General features: G+C 45.4%; 1 protein-coding gene across 2 annotated transcripts in view; it reads right to left on the reverse strand.

The window, feature by feature from the left end:
• Window positions 1–210: 210 nt before the first annotated feature.
• The window catches only part of NPR3 (natriuretic peptide receptor 3), a 66,143-nt gene continuing 48,080 nt past the window's right edge, over window positions 211–18,273 (reverse strand). The window contains exons 4-8 of one of the 2 annotated variants that reach the window (XM_036279550.1): window positions 11,009–11,144; window positions 5,392–5,486; window positions 3,660–3,795; window positions 2,057–2,141; window positions 211–1,008 (exon numbers count right to left, since the gene is read on the reverse strand). In XM_036279550.1, coding sequence (XP_036135443.1) covers window positions 897–1,008; window positions 2,057–2,141; window positions 3,660–3,795; window positions 5,392–5,486; window positions 11,009–11,144 — 564 coding nt within the window. In that variant the 3' untranslated portion in view covers window positions 211–896. Of the gene's footprint in view, window positions 1,009–2,056; window positions 2,145–3,659; window positions 3,796–5,391; window positions 5,487–11,008; window positions 11,145–18,273 lie in introns of both variants that reach the window. The other variant, XM_036279549.1, reaches the window with a different exon arrangement.

Consider the following 18,273-nt stretch of genomic DNA (forward strand, 5'->3'; position numbering starts at 1 on the left):
AAGCAGCCGTGGGCACTGGGGTGTGGCCCGGGGAAGAGGGTGACAGAGAGAAACAGAGAAGCATCTTCCGGCACTGTCACTTTGCTGTACACTTTACCCATGCTTTTCAAATATACGTGAAATTTAATCTTCAAAATGAAAAAATAGACACATTTTCTAATAGCAAAATATAAGATTAAAATACTTAAAAATAAAATGTTAGTGTGAAATAGGCCTTTTTTTTACATTTTAAAAAAAATGAAACATTTTAGCTTTGCTTTTCTTGCATAAATCTTCTTATCTCGGTAACAGTTACAACTGTCCAGAGCAGCTTTTACGAGACACAGGAGGAGACACAGGAGGAGACAGGGATCCTTTCTCCAGGTAGGAAGCCAGGGCCTGGATGTACGCGCAGCGCGGGGCTGTCCTCTCCTCCTCGGCTGGCCGGCACCAGACAAAGGAGCGGCGTATTTCCAACCTTGAGATGTTTCTTACGTGCTCCTCTTCCCGGGTGTCAAATTCCTTCTAAGAATATTCTACTTGTAAAAATGATTTTATTCTCGCTATAAAACATTTCATTTAAGAAAACCACATTTTATAGCCTTGTGTGACATGCCCCCAAAAGCCATCAAGATAGGGAGACATCCAATTCTCAAAACATAAATCGAATCATATGCCCTTGAAACAGTGTGAATGATTAACAGAGTGACATTGTATTCTGATATTTGTCATGAGATGAAAGGCTGGAAGGCATATGATGATTAATAATAGTTCCTGAGCTTCTAAAGAAATTTTACAATGAAATGACTAAATGCTTAAAAGAGTGAGTTCTTCAAGAGCACCCCTTCTGTTCCATTCATGTCTTTTATCCCATCAATCTCCTCAAGGAATCTCAGGCCGAAAGAAAGGCCTTCCTTTTAAGCCACCGAAAAATGGGATCTGATGGAATCTTCCCGCAACTCCCGATGTTTTCCAACGTTACTTTCTTCTTGCTGGTTTCGTCTCTCAATGGTTATTCTGTATTTCTTCCTGGGTAAAGGGAAAGTGAATGTAGTAATAAAACCTCACTTGGCTGCAAAATACTATGGTTTCTCTTACAAAGAATGCCCTCAGGGGACATCTGGGTTTGGGCTGATAAATGAGAAGTGACAGAATATGAAACCCTGGTCAGAGATTAAAGTAGCATACCCCAAGGCGCTGTGCCCCTATTCAAGGAGGAAAATTGGCCTGCTTTCCCAAATGCCATAGAACAAGCCTCCCCCTTCTTCCCTGGGCGCCTGGTGGGTGCATTCTTGTCTATTCTGCCACAGAAGCTCTCCCCAACTCCCGAGATATGCCCTAGATAAGGATCAGATTACATGTACTGTGACCAAAGGAACAGGAATACAATTGTTCCCACAAAGAGGCACATACACCCAGAATTACATTTCCACGCAGAAATGAATCAAGTGTGGTCTAATGACTTAAGAATGAGCCACAAACTCAACCACCAAAGATCACAAAGGAATGGACCGCCCTCCTGGTGTGAAACTGTCGGTATCCTGGACACAGGGAAATATTACAATGTTTCAAGCCTTAGGGCTTAACCACAGTGGTAACTAAGTGCGTGGGTTCTCCAAATATGGAGCACAGCCCGGCCGGAGAGCACGGACTGCTCACACGGACTGCTCGAAGCGACCGCCCCTTCTTCAGAAGGTGAACTCAGGCACCTATTTCTGAACTGGAGAAAGCCTGAGAATGAGGTAACCTATTTCCCCTTTGTCCAGATTCCTTCTCCACTTACACATTTAGTGGGTGATAGGAATTCGGGTCAGAATATTTGTCACCAAAGGGTAGTAGCAGCTCTGTGGCCCACAGGAAATGCAATAGAAACTCCCGCGCCTCTCCCTAGCGTGCTAGCCCACTGACCAACCACCAAACCAGGGGTCCCACCAAAAGATGGCTTTGTTCTTCTAATCGCCATGCTTTTGGAGTAAGAGCAAGATATGGGCAAGTCACAGAAGGATCATGCAAAGGCAAGGGACAAAGGCCATAATAAAGCAGAGTAGATTTTTAAAACCTATAATGAAGTCCTAACCTGAAAAAGTAGAAAGCCATTAGCAAGCCAGCTCCTAGTAAGGCGCCCACAACAATTCCTGTCACCGCTGATTCTTCTAGGCCACCTGCTTGAGAAGAAAAAACATAGATCACCAGAGTTCCTTTTGAGAAACGGCTAGTTAGAAATGCCTCATCCTAACTTTTCATGCATTGAAAGGTTTCATCCATTGGAAGGTGTTTCTCAGTGTTCCACTTGAGGCACATTTTCCCTGCTTTTTAAGATTTCTAGGGGATCCTGCATTTTTTCCTAAGATGCGTTTAAGAAAATACTAGACGAGCAATCACACTGCTACAAGTCAGTGAGCACAGTGGGAATAAAGCCGGTTCAAGGGGGCCTGAGGAAAACAGAAACAGAGGTTTCAGATCTGTCCACAGTTGTTCGGGTGTATAGTCAGAGGACAACTGGAAGGGATGTGGCACTGACCCGCACGTCTTACTTTCACAGACGGTGGGGGGCGCATCAAAGTGCTGGAAAACTTGATGACAAATTCATTGGGTTCCTGTTCTGTTTTTAGATGTTTTCTCACCAAGGCCAGAGTTGCATATCAAAATGTCCTGTATAGCTTTGTGAAAATGTAACATTTCTAAACAATCGAGTTCAGTGGTGTCCCAGTTATTTTGTAAAAATGATGAATCGCTGTCTTGTCTATAAAGAGTTCAGGGCACAGCCTTCAATGTATCATCTTATTTAACTCTCAAAATAGTCCTGAGAGCTGGGTAGAGTCCCTTCATTTTACATGTGGGAAAACTGAGGCTGAAAGAAGTTCAGGAAGGCCCTTGGGGTCACAAAGTGACAAGGGTGGGGCTTCAAATTTAGGCCAAATAACTCCAGAAACAGTGTTCTTTACTCTGCCTTACTCCCTCCTGTAATTATAGCACACACATAAATACCCCACCGGTTGAAGGCTCTTTCCCCAAAGCAGTGTGCACGCATATATTAATATCAGCATAAAAGACTGATATTAGCTTCGTTCTCCCTCGCTAGCGTATAAAAACGGGTCTTTCCAAAGCAACGATTTCCAACAATTTTCCTATGCGTAAGCTCCTTATAACAACATCCACTTGCTTCTGTATTTGTGACAAGGCTGTTCATAAATAACAGAGTTGACACTCATTAGCCAGTCTGTACATTTGTAGGTGTTTAAGAGACATCATCTGTTTGGTTCTGAGGGGTCGGAGGAAGCTACAGACTGTGAAAATCACAATGAGACCTGCTACAAGATGAACAAGTGGGTGACAGCTACTACTTGACATTCGGACTTTCTCTGAGAGGGTGTGTCATTCCCTTATTCGCCTCTCGCAGCAAGTCTCATTGTGATTTTCAAAGTTTGCTTATTGTAAGATTATAGTAAAAGATGTAAAAGTAGGGAGAAGCCTTTTGCCAGTTTGGAAAAGGATGGATGAGAAGAAAGACCTAGAAGCTTCTGATGAAGACGGGACACCAGTTTGTGGCTTGTTCCGTGGGTTTTACCCCATCAGAAGAAGGACACACAGAACATGAGGTCCTGGGAAACATCTTTCCAACTCACACTGTGCGGTCAGCCTTGATGAGGAAACTCAGCGAATTAAGGCTCTGAACTTACATGATTTGCAAGGAGGGCTGCTTGTGTGCTCCACCATTCTGGTTTCATCGATTCTCAGCTTTAAAGGCCCCCACGGGTATTTGACGTTGGGCCGCATTTCAAAACGACCTTCTTTTCCAAAGTAATCGCCAATAACCTATATAAAGGCAAAAAGCAAACATACAGGCTGAGAGGTCAAAGTGACCTGTTTCCGAAGGAGGTTCGGGCGGGCTCCCCTGTGGTGCCCTCTGACTGTACCGGTGTGTCTCGGAGGACTTGGTAAGGCAGGTTGTACAGGCTCCCGTGAGCATCACTTAGGGAGAACTGTGGCTCCTCCAGGCGAGAAAAGGGGCTGGTTACACAGAAAACAATAACCCCGGGATTCACGGCTTTTCCCTCGCTGGTACGAGGCTTCTGCTCCACCCAGCAGCCCGTGTGGTCAGCCATTCACACGGCCCACGGTCCTTTCGGGGCTGTGTGAGGGAGATCAGGGTGCGCCCGGCCCTCGGGTGAAGGTATCACAGGTGCATGGCCTCCCGCCACGCGGTCAGCTCCGCGTGTAATTAAAACGCTGAAGGAAGAGTATGTTCAGGGACTTCCTGCCTCAGCCTGCGCTGGTAGGAGGGCTGTTCCCCATCCTGACTGCGGGGATTACAGTCTCCTGGCTGATGAACTGACCTATTTGCTCCCCCATTTCCAGGCGGAACTCTTTCTCATTTGGTTCCTCCAGTTCCTGAAAAATCAGTATTCTTCCGTGCTCAGTCCAAGGTTCTCTTTCAGTTTCAGGTTTAAATGACTGTTTCATCAGCTACCCGAACCCTGATCTAGCAGCAGCTCCCACCTGGCTTTTGGGATCTGTTTCTCTTTTGCCTGGGCACCAACATGCTCCGGGTGGCCTGTGACACCCCCTGCCTTCTGTCTTGAAGGAGGCGCAGTGAGTTCTCACAGGCCACTTCCTGTCACCGTGAAAAGAATTCCGGATAATCGCTGAAATATATCACTCACTGGCATGTACTGAGAATGCACACATCTTTACACACTTGCACTCCTAACCCTCACCACGACCCTAGGATGGACAACGACTGCCCATCGCTTACAGAGGAGAGGCTAGAATGTCCAGAGGCCCAGACCGGTCCGTGTAGCATATGTGACCTGCAACCCTGCATATTTGTGTCATCTTGATTTATGGACTTATCCGTTAAAGTTGGTATAGTACTTCACTAGGTTTCATTTCATCTGGTGCTCACAATAGTCGTATGAGATGGAGAAAGATAACAGGGTTTCCACGGAACAGCCCAGGAGCCGAGGCAGGGAGCTCAGACCCCATGAGTGTCAGAGACAAGTCTTTGCATCCAGAACACTCTTCCCTCGTCACGCTGCTGCCTGAAACCCCACCACCTGCTGAAGTATGAATGCATATGCAGCTTGTAACCCCCACCGGAGCAAATTCCAATTTTAAGGGAAAAAATAAGCAGTGTCACTTCACTTCTCTCGGTAATGATCCTGCATCTTAGGACAGAGGGGGGACTCGTGGCCACTTGAAAGGTAGGATTTCTGCACTTGGGATAAACACGGGACCCTTTCCTGAAACCTTCCCTGAGGCCCTCAACCGAAGTGAGTCCCCGCTACGTGGAAAATCCCGGGTGCTGGGCTCGTTTGCATTTGGAGGCTGCCGTGGGGACCGCTGCCCGGACACCAGGACAGACGCACTCCTCGGAGTGTTGACAAGCAGGAGCCTGGGGAGCTCACTCACCTCCTGGGTGCCTGCGTCCGCGTCAGTCATGGCAATCACGGAGAAGTCCCCGTAGCGGTCTCCGTTGGTGTCTATGGACACCTGTCCGGCGATGCCTAGAGGACGGCAGGAGCAGAGCCCCACGTTAGTTACTTCAAATACGGCAGTTGGCCAACGAAAACGAGAAAACGGGTTGACAGGATTTTTTAAACAAACTCATGCCACAGGGAATCTCATCAGACGCGGAGCGCTTTTGTTGGCCTTTGGGAAGACATTGTAATTTCATCTGTGTCTGCATTCCTAAATTCTTAACATTTCTCCAGTTAAAAATGAAAAGAAAAAGAAATAAATGACCTTCTTTGAGAAATATGTTTTAAAAAAAAAAAAAGGGAAGAAGAAGATTAAGGCGAATCCTGAAAGCAACACCCTTATCCCAGAGCTTTCTACCCATTTAAACCAAACACAAACTGCGCAAGGGACAAGCAGAGGGGGTTCATTCCTAGACTTGTCATGGGTCCACGTCATCACTAGACGAACATTATGAGAGGAAGCCCGTTGCAGGCCCAGGACTCTGCACGTGCCTCGCTCTGGGCTCCTTAGGTGCACAGGCGGGCAGAGGGCCTGCCTCAGGGCTCACAGAGCTATTCTTCATCCCACTGTGTTTGCTCATTGTTTTGTTTCTGTCTGGGGGCAGTTTTTCCTAGTTTTATCAAGATATAATTGACATATGCCACTGTTTGACCTTCAAGTGTACAGCATAAAGTTTTGATTTACATATATTATGAAATGATTACCACCATAAGTCTAGTTAGTATTCATTATCTCATATAGACACAATACATCATTTATTGTTTATCCACATGTTTTCTAGGTGATTATTAGTGTTGACTCTAATGCTGCTGTGGCCAAGGTGAACTGGACATATTCTCAGCTCAGAAGGGGGGCAGCCATGACGGGGGATTTCGCTTGGTGGTGGTGGAATCTGAAGGGCTGAATCCCAGCTTTCACATTTACCACTTCTGTGACCTCGAGCAAGGACTTTGCCCTCTGAGCCTCAGTCTCCAACACTATGAGAGTCATAATGGCACCTCCCTGCCAAGAGGCTGCTGAGAAAATGAAACAGGTAGAGCCCCTTCCACGCAGGGTTGAGAGAAGTGGTTGTCTCCTGGCGTTATCCCCGCTGTCGCTATGCCTGAAATCTGGACCAGGGCATGGCGGTGCTCACGCCCTCGGGAGGACTCGGGGAGAAAGCAGGCCTGTCACAGGAGCCCTGATGAAGTCTGCGGTTTGGATCAGACGCCATCGGAGAGTGGGAGTGTTTGAAGCAGAAAGGCTAACTTTGTTCGTATGTACAAAGGCACAGAAGCCAGAAGGAAGCAGAGTGGCCATGAGGTTTCTGGGAGATGGTCCACATGCATGGAAGGGAGCAAGGAGAATGGCTGGAACCGAGGGGCCCGAGTGCCCACACAAACGACTTACTCGCTTTGGCTAGCAATGGTGGCTTACAGCAGCTAGTCAGCAAAAGCAAATGTGTATCATTAGTTGACATTAAATGTCGATATTGTAATTTTCATTAACCGAATAACAGAGTGCAGATGTCAGCTACATTCTAAGTCTATTTGTTTCCTTTCATTTCAAACTGTAGTAGAGTTCAGGGTAATTCTTAATTGGAGTTTCCATTGATCTGGTTCTCTCCGGAAGTGAAATGAATGTCTGGGAAAAGGGATCCCAGGGGAAAGTTCCATCCTTGAGTGTGGTTTGGAGAGGGCCAGTATTTGGGTTTACTGTCCTTGGGCTGTGGTTTGAAGGCCCGCCGATTTTTCCAGACTTTGGTCTACTTTGCCAGAAACAAAATGGAGCTACCATTCATCCGGATGTTTTGTCTTCTTAATATAGACTGGTTACAAAGGATACACCTAGCCCCAAACCTGTTTATCCTTGACAGCCTATACAACTTTTAAGTGATGCCACTTTTAAAAAACATATTCATCGCCAAACGTACTGGTTATCCAAAACCTTTTTTTATTCTGTCCAGAAGGGTTTTGATGGTGAGTTCTGTGTTTTTCAGAGTATTTTACAAGACAAGGTGGCCCTAGTAATCCAAGACCTCATTACACTTTGAGCTATTACAATTCTGCCAAGAAATGAGGTGAGAACCCTCGGGGTGGCCGATTAGCAAGTGAGACTTCACCTGAGAGTGTTGCACATAAGGTGCGACGGCCAGGCTGACAGAATTTTCCTGCACATAAGCAGTGAGACTCCACCCTCGTTCCTGTTGACCTGTAGTGGATCTCCAGGTTTGAGCCACAGTCCTATTTACCTTGTCGCTCTGACCTCTCACACAGGGAGGAAATTCAGCTTCTTCCCAGGCCATGCTGAGACCTGGTCATAGGTTTCTCGGTAATAAAATCTAAATTTGTCGAATAACATCCAGAGTATTTTTCCCTTGAGAACTTAATGGTCACTTATGGTGACCATTAAAATTAAAATTGTTTTTAATTTTAGAAAGGTTAGCGTTTTTCTTAGAGTTCTTTTGGGGGCTGCCCTCAGCTTGATCGTTGTTTAGCAAATAGAATGGAAATTTACCTTGGCTTCAATTGTCTTCACATTTGGACAAATGAGATTCTGAGTCTAAGCTGAAGCATACAGTTGATTGTTTTATAACTCATTTCCTATTGCCTGTGTGGACCTGGTCTTGGAACGGAAGATCCAGCCCTGGCTAGTTTGGCTCAGTGGTTAGAGGATCGGCCTGAGGACCAAAGAGTTGTGGGTTCGATTCCGGTCAAGGGCATGTACCTTGGTTATGGTTCAGTCCCTGGCCCTGGGTGGGGTCGTGAGAGGGGCAACCAATCTATATGTCTCTCTCACATCGATGTTTCTCTCTCTTTTGCTCTCTCTCTCTCCTTCCCTCCCTCCCACTTTGTCTGAAGATCAATGGAAAAATATCCTCAGGTGAGGATTTGAAAAGAGAATGGAAGATTAAGACAGCCTATGGGGAAATTTAGTCCATGCTCTCTAAACAAAACTGAGTTCCAGCCACTGTGGGCACCTACCCTTCCCTTAACAACCTCCCTCAGAAGACCAAGAACAAATGACCACACCACACAGTGAGGAATAGCTAGGAACAGCATGTGGCCTACCAAGACTGTGTCCACACACACCCATTGCTCAGTGTATTGGGCACAATTTCTGGAAAATTTGACTCTGTCCTAATATGCCCCCTGAATTATCCTACTTGACTCCAGCTCCCCGGCTGAAGCAATCAGAGGTTGAGCAAGACAACCCTGGAGGCTTGTTTGTTCACGTACCATAATCTGTTCAAAGTTACGCAGGTGTCACTCTCGTTTTGAATAAGATGTGGCATCTACAAAAACCGCCAAGGAGAAATGAAATCTACCCGTTGTCACTACAGCTACGGCCCAGACAATTCTGGATGGAACGTGACCCCTCGGTATTGCCCTACCTCTTCTACTAACTGAGAACAGAACGAGACAGCAGAGTGGGTAGGAGTGCCAACTGGAAAAAAAAAAAAAAAGTATGCCTCAAATCCAGACTTGGAAGTACTTGTTCCCATTATTGAAAATTTCATTAGTTGGATTGCAAATAAATAGAGGCATAACCCCAATGCACTAAAGGATTCAAAGAGTTAGCATGATACAGAAGTGAAAGGACCCTTGGCAGTCATCAACTAGCCCAACCCCCACCATGCAGGTGATGAGGGAAACCCAAGGGACTGAAGGTGGGGTCAGTGGCTGGGATACAGGTCTCCTGGTCCAGTGGTCTGTACTCTGTCAGTGGTTCTCATGTGATACCCATTGGCATACTACAGTTTATTTTCCACATTGTCCCCATAAGGACCCCCTTTAGAGACTCAAGATAGAACATGTCCCTCAAACCCTCTGGTGACTTTCTATTTCATTTCATAAAGTCCTTGGTACAGTCCCCAGGTCCATGGGATCTAGCCCCCACTATCTCCCTGACTTGAGCTCTTATCACACTGCCTCCCATGAGCTCTGCTTCGCCTCCTCGCTCGTCCGGGGGCGCTCAGGACTCTCCCACCAGATATAGTCAAGGTCTCTGCATTTGCTGCTCCCTCTGGAATGTTCTCTCCTAAACATGATTTCTTTCACTCCTTCAGGTCTCTACTCAACTGCCACTTATCGGAGAGACTGTCTCCTGATCACTCTATTTAAATTAGCAGTCCCATCCAACACTTTCTATCTCCCAATCCTGCTATATTTTATAGCCCCTGAAATGGTGTATTTATTTGTTTATCACCAGCACCCCTCCCCACCTCCAACTACCACGGAAGCTCATATGATTGCAGGGAATGTCTTTAGTTCACTGCTAAATCCTCAGCACCTTGAACAGTGCCTGGAACACAGTAGGTAGGTGCTCAAGACTATTTGATGAATGAATGAATGAATGAATGAATGAATGAAAAGTTGATATCTGCAGGGCTCATGTTAATTTTTTTTGAGTGCTGTTGAGGTCAGAGGAAACCAGTGCTCTATATACTGTTGGCAAGAACAGAGGCTAGTAGATCTCTCTGGAAGATCTTTGGCAATATCTAACGTACTTTAAAAGTCACCAACATACTTTTGGACCCAGATATCTCACAACTAGGAATATCTCTGTTCCATGTACTCACAAAAATTCATCAAGACACGGAAGATGCTTAACAGCAAACACTATAAACAACTATAAAGTGTCCATCACTAGGAAATTGGTTAGAGAAGTTCTTGTACAGCCAAATGGTGGAAAACTATGGAACTATTGTTGAAAATGTGCTGCACCCATGAGTGCTCATATGGAAAATGCTTGACATGCAAGTAAAAAAAGCTATGATGAAGAATGGCATTCATGGTATGGCTCCATTGAATAAATTTTTTAAGATAAGATATAATTCAAATGCGTATATGCTGGCAGAAGACACAAAATATTTTTAGACCTAATCATGGGGAACTGTTCATAGTGATCACATTGGGAAGAGGGAACTAGGGTGGGGAGGAAAACTTCCACTTTTCATTTTGTACATTCTTGTACTGTTTAAAATTTCCAGCCAAGAATAGTCTTATTCTTGTATAATTTTTAAATGTCAACAGAGGTTTGCTTGAGTGATGAGAGAGATGACGGGCCATTTTTTGGTTGTTGTTCTTATACTTACTTTTCTGTCCTTAAGAAAGCCACAGCTAATAATCACCATTTAAAAAAATAAAATAAAAGCAGAGGGCTCACTGGACCTGCGCATCATCTCAAACCACTCAGGTATGAACAGAGAAATGTATACCTGGAATTTTTCCTTTTAAAACTGACTACAGAACTCCTCATAAACTGATTATTTGTTGTGAATGAGACTGGTGATTCATTTAGTTTTAAGAGACATGAAGTTGTTACCCAACAATCAGAAGGAGATAAGCAACTTCCCATTTTAGTGGGACTCATTCAAAAAACTTGCACATGCTTTATCTCATTGAATTTTCACAGCAAGCCTGTGGGCTGGGTTGATCTTGACTGCCTATCCTTACTTTACAGCTGAGAAAGGCACCGCCCCACAGCTGGAAGAGAAAAACAGAACCAGCAAAGCAGCAGCTTGATGAGCTTCAAAGGGTCGTCACCTTACAGACCGAATCCTTACCTTCAAATGTTCTGTTCCAAGTCTGCTGGATAATTTTCCCTCCATCCTTCTTGCTATAACCAGCTCTGAGTACTTCATGCAAAGCCAGGACGTAGAGGAGAATGGCATCATGGAACCCTTCAACAAACATGTTAACCTGGAAAAGAAACTCCAGTTGGGTGGGATCAAACACCAAAGGACTCAAGTTGAGGAATAATGTCAGCAAATCAAAATGATTAAAACGTTAGACTCCAGGCCCATAAGCATGGCCGAAGTGGACAGAGGAGTAGCTAAGAGGAATCATGACATGATTGTCTTGGCACTGGCTTAGTGAGGAAAACCTTTCCCCAATTTGGGAATTTGGAAAGCAGACAAGATATTACAGAAGTAAAAAAACAAAACAAACAAACAAAAAAAAAAACACTGTACCTGTTGACTAGGTTGAGTATTCCAGGTACATCAGCCTTTGCCCACAGTTCCCTCGGCACACGTGCCCTCCTTCTTCCCGCATTGCTCTCTACCTCAAGTCACCTTGAGTCCAACCTCCCCCTTGAGGTTTTCTCCATCTTCAACAGCCTCTCTGACTCTCCAAGCTCCGAGGTGGAAGATGACTAAAAGAGCAGTGGGGATCCACTCATTCATGCTCAGATACTACTGAATGCCTACCAGAACGCTAAGGATGCAAGAGGAACGGGTCTGGCCCCTTCTGCCTGCCCAGCATTGAGGTTCTCCATTCTATCAGCAATAAAGTCTTCATTTCTCTTTCTGATTTGTGTTCTGAGTGGTTTCAGTGCATCTGGGCACTCCCTAGCTCCTCTCCTGCCAAGCTCTGAGGACAGAATGGAAACAGGCCTGGACCATTGGTTTACCCCAGTTGAGTCCTGGCTCAAGTAAGGTCGTCCTTGGCCTCAAAAACTTACAGCTTCATGTGAACTTGGGGAATTCACTTAAATCTCTTTGAGCCTTATTTCCTTCTATGAGCACCATTTGGTAAGTTCTAATACCCCACTTAATCCCATTGTAACAGTCATTGAACACGAAATGAACATATACAATCCTGAAACAGCGAGTAGCTTACAAAATCTGTACAAAAATACAAAAACAAACCAAGCCTTCTTATTTCAGGTGACAGTGTGAAGACTGGAATACCGTGCAGCAGAATGAATTAGGCATTCCACGGAAGACCACAGTGAGGATTTGTGAAGGTGTTCTCTGCCTACTCCTAGTTCAAATATAAAGACATTCACAGAAGACACAGCTCAACAACCGGTTCTACTTAGCCTCATCCCACCCCAAAGTCCCAGTAAGTCCTGTTTGTGTCCCAGAAGCAAATATTTCTGATTTGCCCAAGCCTACTGCTGAAAGGCAGGTTAGAATGATGGTTAAAAGAGCCTGGGCTCACTACCCAGCTCTGCCAATGCCTAGCTGTGTTTCTGTGTCCCCATTTGGAAAATGAGGGAAATAGTAATACCTATCTTAGGGAGGGTGCTGTTAGCTTTAAACAAACAACAGATGTAAAAGATGCCTGACAAAGTCAGTATTCACTGTTAGTTTTTGTTGTTGTTATTGTCCAGAGATAGAGAACTATAAACCTAGAGATCCTGGTTAGCTTCTAATTTCTAGTAGCAGTATCCATCAGTTTACTGGTGTAACATATCTTACTGACTCAGTTTACACTCAACGAAAACTCCTTGTTCATGCTTTGACACCCCAAGTAGTTCCCTTTTACTTCCACAATGTTCAGCCCTTACTTTGGCCCAAGTATGATGGGTGCAGCCCAAGCTGGTCAATTGCACTGACCCTCCAAGACGGGTGGAGGGTGGAAGAGAGTGCTGGTTCACAGGAGAGCTCTGAGTCGGCTGCTGGACCCCGCAGCTAATCCTAGCCCTGACACATTGCTTAATCGCTCTGGTCTTCAATTTCCTCATTGGTTTAATGGGGGGTTAGTACCTACCCATCGCACAGAGCTCTTCTGGGGATTGAGTGAATGAGTTCACGGAAAACACCCAAAACAATCCCTGGGACTGTGACAGCAAATAGACTGGCTCCTGCTCTTAGCCACCAAGCTCAAGTCTCAGAGTCATTATTTTCTTAGGCGAAGCAGAATGTGGAGAAATAACATCTACTAGTCAAAGATAATTTTCTGCTGATTCGACTATGCTAATTCAATTTTCCAAAGGAATATGAAATTTTCACTTAGATCACGAAGTCATCGTGGCCTGAGAAAGTATGCATTCTGACGAGTTAATTCGTTTTAGTAAGTGAACTTTAGCTGTGGAACTCAATTCTCAAGCCACTAAAAAGTATTTTTCAAAAGCTCTTTCTTCTCTTTGATGATTGTATAAACATCACCCTGCTACAGAGGGAAGTCACAGAAGCGTGGAATATGGAAGATGTAAGGTGCCTCAGAAAAGCTCTGGTCTAATGCTCCCCTTACTTCGAAGACCACAAAAGCATTGCTGGCCCTCAGTCGTCCTGCACTCTTTACCTGAGGGTTCCCTTCATATTGCTTGTTCCTGGGGAGCCTAGGATAGCCCCTGCTTCAACTGCAAGTACCAGCTGCTGGGCATCACTTGTCCACCTCTTCCCTCTCCTCTTCACTCCTCAAAATACTACCCAAGGCCACCAAGCTACTGTTAGCACCTGAGCACCGTACGTGTCCCCAGCAACACTTCTCATCTGGTTCTTCCCCTTCCTTCTTGATAGGCCATGTGAGCTGCCCCCTCTACACCCAGCATGGAAAGAACAGTTATCTGCTGGGAAACATGAACTTGGATCACTTTTGTCCTAGCAGGTTTAATGGTAGAAGAGAATAGATTGGTTCTGAACATGTGACCGGGTCTGAAAATTCATTCTGTCTTGATTTGCAAATGGATCACAGCTTACTTCCTTTCCTTTTAAAGTAACTGAGTGTCTCCCTCTCCTGCCAAAATTAGCAGGAGAGCTGCTGACCCCCACTGAGGTTTGCTGGCACCCCAGCCTGCTGCGGAGGAGGTTTCATAACACCTACCTCATAGGACCTCGAGCCAGAAGCAAAACCCTAGAGACCTTCTTTTCTTGAGGAGAACATTCTCACATCCACACGTGTTTTTAAATGGGAGGAAAGCCCGTTAGCACATTACAGACACTGAAAATTAGAAGTGCAAATTTAAAAAAAAAATAAGGGAGAAAAATACCCAGAGTATTAAGTTGCCTTTGGAACACTTTCCCCTGAACCTCCAGGCTAAAAGGGAACAAAGGCATCTGGTCTGTCCCCTGCCTCTGTCACAACAACACCTGGACCTCGAAGTCCTGACTGACACATTGTACTATTGTTACTGAGGGCAGGGATTAGGATTTGCCTCTTTGGACAGACTTCCTCTAGTATTTAGCATCTTGTTTGGCCAAAAAGCTCTTCCTTGCTGTCAGTAGCCATAAGTCTTCATTAAACTCTTAAATGCAGCCTTTCCCCTTGCTAGATGCTGAACAAGCAGAGTTGAGAGAACAATACAATTCATGAGCCCTGGGGATCTACAGTCTCAACCAAACAGTGTCACAGCTCCATGAGGACACGTAGATGGACCCCACCCAAGGTGGTTGGAAAGTGGACCACAAGGAGGGACAAGCCCCAGGGTGATCAATATCTGTGCTGTGTGTCATTCAGACAAGATGGAAACCACGCACCATCTTCCACGCACCCTGGGAACTTTGCCAGAACAAGGCAGCATGTTGGCATTAACTCTCCCATCACTTCACCTCAACTCTCTGGACTTTCCCTCTGCAGCTGGCCAGCGGCGGGTATGCCAAACAGAAGAGTGCCGTTTTTGCCTTGGGCCTCCCTCTCTGATTGCACGTGTCAGCCATCTCTATTTATGACGTGTGTTTGTTTCTTCTCATCTATCATGGGAAAAGCTAAATAGAAACCTTGCTGTTTTTTAACTGAGCACAAAGAGTTGCCATTCGTGACGTGGCTCCTATCTGTGACAGGAGAGGCGTCTTTCTCATTTCTCTTTGGGGAGGCAAATTTATAGAGGAATTCCTCAGTGCTTGTGTTCCAGACAAGCAAGCAAAGAAGGCTGCCTGTCTCCGCTGGTCTGTAAAGTGAGAGTGGATAGCATGGCAGTAATCTCCCTCCCAGGTCGTCTGGGTATCTGAGAAAGCTACCAAGGCAAGGCGAGGCTGCCCCAGCGTCTTGCTTGTGATATTCCCAGGATTCAAGCATATCACAAGGTGGCCCCATCTTCCTTCCCTCAAAACAATGGGTCCCAATGCAAATAAGGAAAGTGAGGAGTGTTGGGCAGCGTATCCCAAGAGTCTTTTGAAAAGGCATGACCCCTGACCTCCCATTCAGCCGAAGAGAAGATGGGGGGAGGGAAATGTTGATGGCAGGAAGGTAAGGAGAGAGAGCTTCAGGTCCTGCCTTTCCCAATCACTGTGGGAACAATGGCAGTAGCATCTTGCCTAATTAGTAGTCAGATCCTGGAAGTGGACCTTGTCGTCCCCTCCTAGGCCCGGAGATGGTGGCCAGCAGAATGACACGTCCTGGGCATGCAGCATGGGTAGCCGAAAGTTAAAGACCATTATGCTTTTGATGAACACAGTGCAAGTGACCTCCATACAACGAAAATATAAATACTGTACTGTTTGTTCTCATTCCATTTTCTTTTGAATCATAAAATTAAAAATCTACAATTTAGAATAAGAGCAGGAACTCCATAAATCAGGTGATATCACAACCTCCTCAACAAGAGTAAGAGGGTTCTCACCCTTACTAACAGACACCTGAATGTGTGTCCTTCTACACGGGGCCTGCCTGCATGGAGTCCTCCCTGACCACTTGCTGACTTCTTTCAGCCTTGACAAGGGTGAAGTTGAAAATCTTCTTCCTTAGCCTGGTGACTCTGAGGCAATGCAAAGGACAAGGGTCTTACTAACAGCCAGGCAGCAGGTCAGGGGGGCAGCAGGGCCCAGCTCTGTGCTTGGCCAAAGCATCTTCACACCATCTGGCAGATTCCTTGCCCCTGACTGAAGATGACTCACTTGGGTGGGAGTTTGCCCCAACTTGCCCAAATGACTGTCTCCATCCCGGGCTCTGCGCTGCCCCTGTAGCAATGCCCTTGACTGACCAACGAACTCAGATCCTATAGCTTGAAGTATGGCTACTGGTAATTTCAAGGTGTGGTAAAGGCTGAGCTAAGATCCAGTCTAGTTCTAGCATTAATGATTTATTCTCTCGCTGTGAACAGTCAGCAGCCTAATTTTGTTCAATTCTTAACTCAGAGTTCCCCAAGTTCTATTCCTAGAGCAGCAGCATTCCTTAAAATGGTAACAAATGTTCTAGAAATGCCAGAATACTGATTAAACAGGTTTACAAGCAGTTCTCTTTCCTTCCAGGTGATAATTATAATAGCTCATCTTTACTGAGCATCTCCTACATCCTAGGAGCTGACCTAAATAGAACTTCAGTTCCATTGCATTTAGTACTTACAAGATTTTCATAGCTGGGCACTGTCATTATCCTGTGAGAGAGACCGACTAACATCCTCACAGAGAGAGAGAACTTGGTCAGTGGATGGAGTCAAAACTTCAGAAAATGTTAGGTGGGCAAGTTCTTAAGTAGGGGTTCAAACCAGGTTTGCCTGGTAATGTCATTTATCCTGTTGACACATATGTTCAGCCAGCTAATGTTGGAAAACAGTGTTGTGCTCTATTTTTTGTTTTCAACTGGCCAAAACTTGGGTAGCTCTACAAGTTGAATATTTAGGCTATAAAGACCAACAAGAGTCTACAAAAGAGAATATGAAGACTGATAATGCACTTCAGGGTGATGGTGGAACAGAACCCACACCTGCAGAAGAAGGAGGAGAGGGGACATGAGGGAACAAGCTAATTGTCACTCGTCTCTGAAGCAAATCTGTAAGCCAGCAGCCAATACAGCATAACTCAGGTCAAGAGAATCCGGATTTCTGATAAGTCGGGACTCAGCTCAGGTAGACCCTGCTCCAGGGATGAGTAAAACAGCCGACTGTGCCAAAAGAGCCTCCAAACAAGCCAGATGTGAAGAGGGAGGGTCCTGCTTCAGAGACCAGTCTGCTCTGAGCACCTCAGCAACCAGATGATAAAAGATCTACTGACGTAATGCTTCTCACTAGCACTCAACATGAAATATGATGAGCTTAGTTTTGGAGGGTCTTTATTCTGTAGGGTCTTGATTCTTGACGATAATAATCACCTTGATAAACAATAATAAATGCAGCAAAACCTCATGTACCCTGTCTCATCAGGGAGGAAAAGGATGTTTCGTATGAGCATATATTCCTGATTTTTAATAGTTGTTTTTTCCCTCCAAATATCAAAACTCTTTTACTATAGCCCCGTTGTTGTGTTTCAGTGGACTGAGCATTGTCCCATGGACTGAGAGGTCCCAGTTCCATTCCTGGTCAGGGCACATGCCCTGGTTGGAAGCTCAATCCCCAGTGCGGGGCATGGATGAGGCAGCCGGTGGATGGTTCTCTCTCACATCGATGTTTCTCTCTCTCTCTCTTCCTTCCTCTCTCTAAAAAATCAATTTTAAAAAACATATTTAAAAAAATAAATAAAAATTAAAACTCTTTTAATATAAACACCTTTGATGGAAACGCTTCTACAATTAACTACCTTGGTAACAGAAATATGCTGAATGTGATAGTAACTTAGTGTGATTCTCTATACGTAGGGCTGTGACAATGAACAGTCCACCAGCCTCCATGACAACTGGAGAGTGCACGGTGCTGCCTGCACAGTGCTGACACCAGACTTGTGTGTTTCTAGATCATCTTTCTTCTTCCGTGCTGACAGAACACGAGCTGGGACCTCCTCCCTTCATAAAATGCTTCCTTCCCTTGGCTGCTGATCTTTCTGCATCTCCTCATCCAGCTTTTCTACTGCTGACTTCCAGGGTTCTCAACAGCTAAAATATTCAGTGTAAGTGCTTCAGGATGGTGAAGAACACTCTCCATCATCAGCCTTACCCCTGAGTGAACTCTGTGCCTTGCTCCTTACAACAGCTCTTGAATTCTCCCAGTGGAGCATGAGGCACCTTTGCACATTGGCCCCTGAGCTTAGAAAGCTCCCCCTCAGGGACTTGGTCTCATCCAAAGCAAACTCCTATCCAACTTCACTGGATATTCTCAGATGACCCCTCCAGATCTACCTTCCACCCTTCTCCAGGTTCCTCTGTGCCCTGTTAGGTTGACATCCATGGACACTATCAACAGGGTCCCTTGTCTGCTGGCTTCTGGTTGGATCCAGCAGGAGATGAGAGGGCA

This window comes from Molossus molossus, unplaced genomic scaffold (genome assembly GCF_014108415.1).
Source record: "Molossus molossus isolate mMolMol1 unplaced genomic scaffold, mMolMol1.p scaffold_m16_p_3, whole genome shotgun sequence".
NCBI lineage: Eukaryota > Metazoa > Chordata > Mammalia > Chiroptera > Molossidae > Molossus > Molossus molossus.